The 4,514-nt window shown below is 49.2% G+C and overlaps 1 protein-coding gene across 1 annotated transcript; it reads right to left on the reverse strand.

Annotated features, from left to right (window-relative positions):
- Positions 1-877: 877 nt before the first annotated feature.
- Positions 878-4,234, reverse strand: CSUI_011206 (dolichyl-diphosphooligosaccharide--protein glycosyltransferase; the record flags this gene model as incomplete). Its single annotated transcript, XM_068071307.1, has 3 exons — positions 2,539-4,234; positions 1,993-2,121; positions 878-1,305 (listed from the first exon to the last, which is right to left on the reverse strand). Coding segments are annotated over exons 1-3 (1,068 nt in total), but the record flags the coding sequence as incomplete, so codon positions are not given.
- Between the last annotated feature and the right edge of the window lie 280 nt (positions 4,235-4,514).

Raw genomic sequence — 4,514 nt, forward strand, 5'->3', positions numbered from 1 at the left:
AGATAGATAGATAGATAAAGTTTCGTGTTTAAGACTGCCAAGAAGCTAGTTATATACTACACATATACATACTCATCAGTCGTCCTCTGACTATAAGGTACCAGACGCCTATTTTGTACAATATGCGGTCACTCCGGAGAAGCTTATAAAGAGTCATCCCATCTAGGATATCGGTGATCAGTATACTTCCTCTTGTGCGGTCGTATGAAGAAGAGGAACAGTGCACGAACACGAGCCCCCCCCCCCCACCACGGGTATGATGTGGCTGACGGAGACATATGCTGGCCCATACCGCCTTGGTAATAGTATGAAGTCGAGGGAATATCAAACCAAGTACATGTCCTCAGGTTCCTTTGTAGAGAGAGCTGACACCAAGCATCTACTGCCAGTAAAACTCTTCCTTTCTAAGGTATGTGCACGCACTGTTTGGGCACTTGAATAAGGATGCATTCATGAAGACATATGAATGAATCCGTAGTTGCTGTATGCGGTCACGAATGATTCGCCGGAAATCAAGTAAGATACAACCACAGCACCAAACGACTCCGAGTACACCGAGGAGGAAGGTTTACTTGGGCGCATCACTGAAACATCCATCAAGAAGACACCTCTCCCCCCCTCCTTCTCTTGTGATCCATCCCTGCCTATCTCCCGCACACCTAAATGCTCCTTCTCCGCTGGGCAGATGACCCGCATTGTCTTTGCTTGCAGTGAAGCTTAGTGGTGCCACTTCAACCAAAGAGATGAAATAATGATGTCTAAATTCATGAACACAGGAAAGAATCAAAGCTATACACCGCTGCTCTCTCATGACGCATGAAAGAAGGAGAATCTGTTGAAGCCGCGTTCTTTAACTCGGCTACGTAACTAACTAACCTTCCCGAAGAGGTTCAACAACATGAGGCTGATCAGGTATGAGATTTCGCGTCTTGAATATAGTGCCATCGGCCTCATCGTCTTCATATCCCTCATCTGCATCTTCAGAAGAGTTATCTGTCTTCCGTGGATATCCTTTGAGAGCATTGAAGTAATCAACAACAAAAACCTCTGAACCTCTTTTCTTCTGGACAGATGGTGTCTCGCCCTGTCTTTCTACTCCCATGAACTCCGCTACAAATGCATGCACTGAGGCATGGGCCGAAGGATGAATCATGAGAAACACGTTTCTCGCGCGGGTCGCAGAAGGACAGAAACGCCCTCGACTTTCAAGAGGAGAAGACGGGGGAAATACAGGCGTTTTCTCTTCCTCAGTAGCGGCGGAATCAAAGAATGAGGTCAAAGCTTCTGCCAGTTCATTACTGAAGGCTGAGATAAAACATAAGTATCAGACCGCATGCAAAAAACAAATATGAGTGAGAGACACTGAGTATAAGCTTGATGAGTGTATATGAGACCCTGATAAGAGGGCATGCAGAAAAGAGAGAGAAGCACCAGGGTGTCCTCCCCTCCTGTTGTGCGAGCCATGTATGTACGGATGGTGTTTAAGCTAAGCAGATGAAACAGAAATGAGTGAAGATGCACGCACTGTCAGAAACTGCCCAGGTATAAGAACGAACTCAAGGAGATAAGCGGAGATCCCAAAGGAGATCACTACCAGATGAAGTTCCCTGATAGGAGACATCGGGACGATGCTGTTCCTAGCCACGCTGATTGCAAAGGTGAGCCCAGCGATTTCGAACCACATCCAACAGAATAGTCCACCTCAGCACACACACACACACATGTATATACAATGCTACACAGGGCGATACAAAGCATCAAATGTGAACAGCTCTCACAGACGACAGCAGTGCCACTTTTTAGAGAACAAAGCCATGAGAAAGTCAACGTTCGATCCAAGATAGCTTCAGAAGTCATTCCTGCTGTGAAACCTTGCTGCGGCCTACTAGTGATGAAACGCGTACGCTCCATAGGACTTAGCCACTAACGACTGTTAGCTGAGCTCCCTCAAAGAACACGTCCACCTCGAATGTTCTTGTTAGCTAGACTCACGACGATGATTATCAGCGAGAAGAAGAACGTGGTCGAAGACCGCTTCTCCTCGTTGCTGTAGAAGCAACCTAGGATTGCGATCATGACTGAGAGGGAAGGAAACAAAAGAAATTTTGAACCCGTGCCCCTCTGAAGACAAGACACCCACAAGAGAGAGACAGGCCAAAAGATGACTGGCTAGACTCTACTGCATGCGATCACGTGACAAGCAGAAAACCAAAAGAGCTACAAAGGGTCTTATACCAGAGCGCATACAGAGTTTCTCCGTCTTTTGAGGAGGAGGAACGGAACGCCTAAGCACAGGCCTCCTTAGCATGTGTGATAGTTCAACACGGCCTTCTGATCATGTCGAGCTCGGCAGACTGAAGAGGACGCCGCGAAACACGACTAGGACATCAGCTTCTCTATAGCAAAAGACTTACACATTTGATCGCACCATGAGATACACTGCAGTTTCGCTTACAACAATCACATTTACCCTGTACACTGGAGTTCTATTCTTCACAGTGGATCTTTCCTGACAGGCCGGCGGTCGCATCGTCATACCTCGCAACCGGCGAAAGAGAGAGGAGAATTTGTTCTCCACGTTTGGATTATCATGTAGAACCAGAAGTCTCTGTCGCGATGTGGCGCAGAAGTCTTTCTGAGGTCCTAAAGGACTAGGCACAGTTGGCGGGGCCGACGGCGTCGGTAGAACGGCTGCTTGCGCAGCGATAGACGTAAGCGGTGGAGTGCCGAGAAACCAGGGGGAGAGGGGAGATACATGGAAGAGAGAAGAGCAACTTAGTAAAGTAACGAAGGATAAAAGCAGGAAGGATGCGGAATCCCTTAAGGCCGGGAACGGTGACCGAAGTCCGGTAGAGACAGTCTTACGATTAAGAAGAACATAGTGACTGAGAAGAGAAGGAAAACAACCAGCTGTTTCAGCAGTTGTGTCGCTCCCACTGTAAAAGGCCGGTTTTTCTGACGACGAGCCCCTTCCTATAGTATGGCAGTTCTTCCGCCGAGTACCCTGCCCGTTGCAGGGTCGTGTCATCATGTCCGGACGACCCTCCATAGTTATAGATACAACGGCTGATTGTTTAGATAATGCTCTCCGGACCTATATCTTCGACGCATCTAGATGACAGAGACAGGCACATCTTTGAAAAGATGTCGACCCTACCAGGGTGTGCAGGCCATTTTACTGAGGACAGCTGTCGTCGGGATATTCGCACATTCAGTCTCAGGAGAATGTAAGTCACCTCTTGTCAATATGGCAGCCACTTCGGTCACTACTGTGATCCCGTACAGATAAGAATAGTCAAATACAGAGACTGTGTAGAGCCCACAACAAAACGGTCTCGTCCTCGCGAATAAGGGAGAAATGCTCTTATATGAATATACGTGTACAGGAATTTGGACACAGGAGGACCTGATACTTGGGCTTGGTGAATGACGGAGAAGGAACCCACCACATCATTGCAATACACGAGAAAGAATAATGCGAGTAGCACAAGATGGCTTAACAGCCTGATGCTCAGATAAGAAGACAGGAGACGTCAACAGTCCAGATAACACGGAATCACCCCAGGCTCCCTCCGCCGCGTCCTGCACGAGAAGAAAGCTGGAGCTTTGGAGTAGTCTCGTCACTGGGAAAGCTGTCCCCAACCTTAGAGTGCATGCAAAGAGGTCCAAGACAGGGGAGCAAGGAGACTTGTTAGAGCGGCGCCAAGCTTAGGACTGAAACAAAGAGGGACGACCCATCCCCGAAGGCCGAAACGAGAGCCTAGGCAGCCGAAGAAGGACCACTATGAAACTCTTTGGGAAGGAAAACATGTTGGGGTTACCAATAGGACAGCATGGTGGCGTGCAAGATCATCAAGAAGCGACGTCATGGTCACTTCGCTGATGCATGCTCGTGGTGCAAACAACCTCAGTGGCCAGGTTTGACGCAGACCCTCAGGGTTCTTCACTTCTTATCGCACGGCATACAAAGGAAGCGACTTACTGAACTAAACTGGGTAAGGAAGCAATATTTCCAGCGCTCAGCCATAGGGGGGTCCCTTCAACTTCGAAGGGCGCAACGAGGAACAATCGAGGTTGTAGACATCTCTGGCAGCGAAAGAACCCTACCGACGCGGACAATGGCTTGCGTAACTCTGCTTTGCATGAAGACGCCTGGCAAGTTGTCAGCAGGCGTAACGCAGCAGACGTCGGCAGCCCCCCAACTGTCAACTACGCTTTCCTCTCTATTCTGCTTCGCATTCTGCAGTGAGACTGGCGAACTAGGAAACCCTTGCCGCGTACTCGAAGCAGTTGCGCTCAACACCAAGACCAGCACGCTGCAGTCTATGAAGTCTTCAAAAGGATAACATGGGCTCCGTGGAAGCCCCTCACCCCCTGAGTTGTGTCGGCTTCTTAAGGCACGCACGTCTCTCTTCCACCACGGTTAGTGAGTCGACCTGCTCCAGCGCTCTTCGGAGTGAGGGAATGCTCGCTATGAAACAGGGCACGGGGGCGACGAGGCGACTGTCAGCACT

This window comes from Cystoisospora suis (genome assembly GCF_002600585.1).
Source record: "Cystoisospora suis strain Wien I chromosome Unknown contig_10113, whole genome shotgun sequence".
NCBI lineage: Eukaryota > Apicomplexa > Conoidasida > Eucoccidiorida > Sarcocystidae > Cystoisospora > Cystoisospora suis.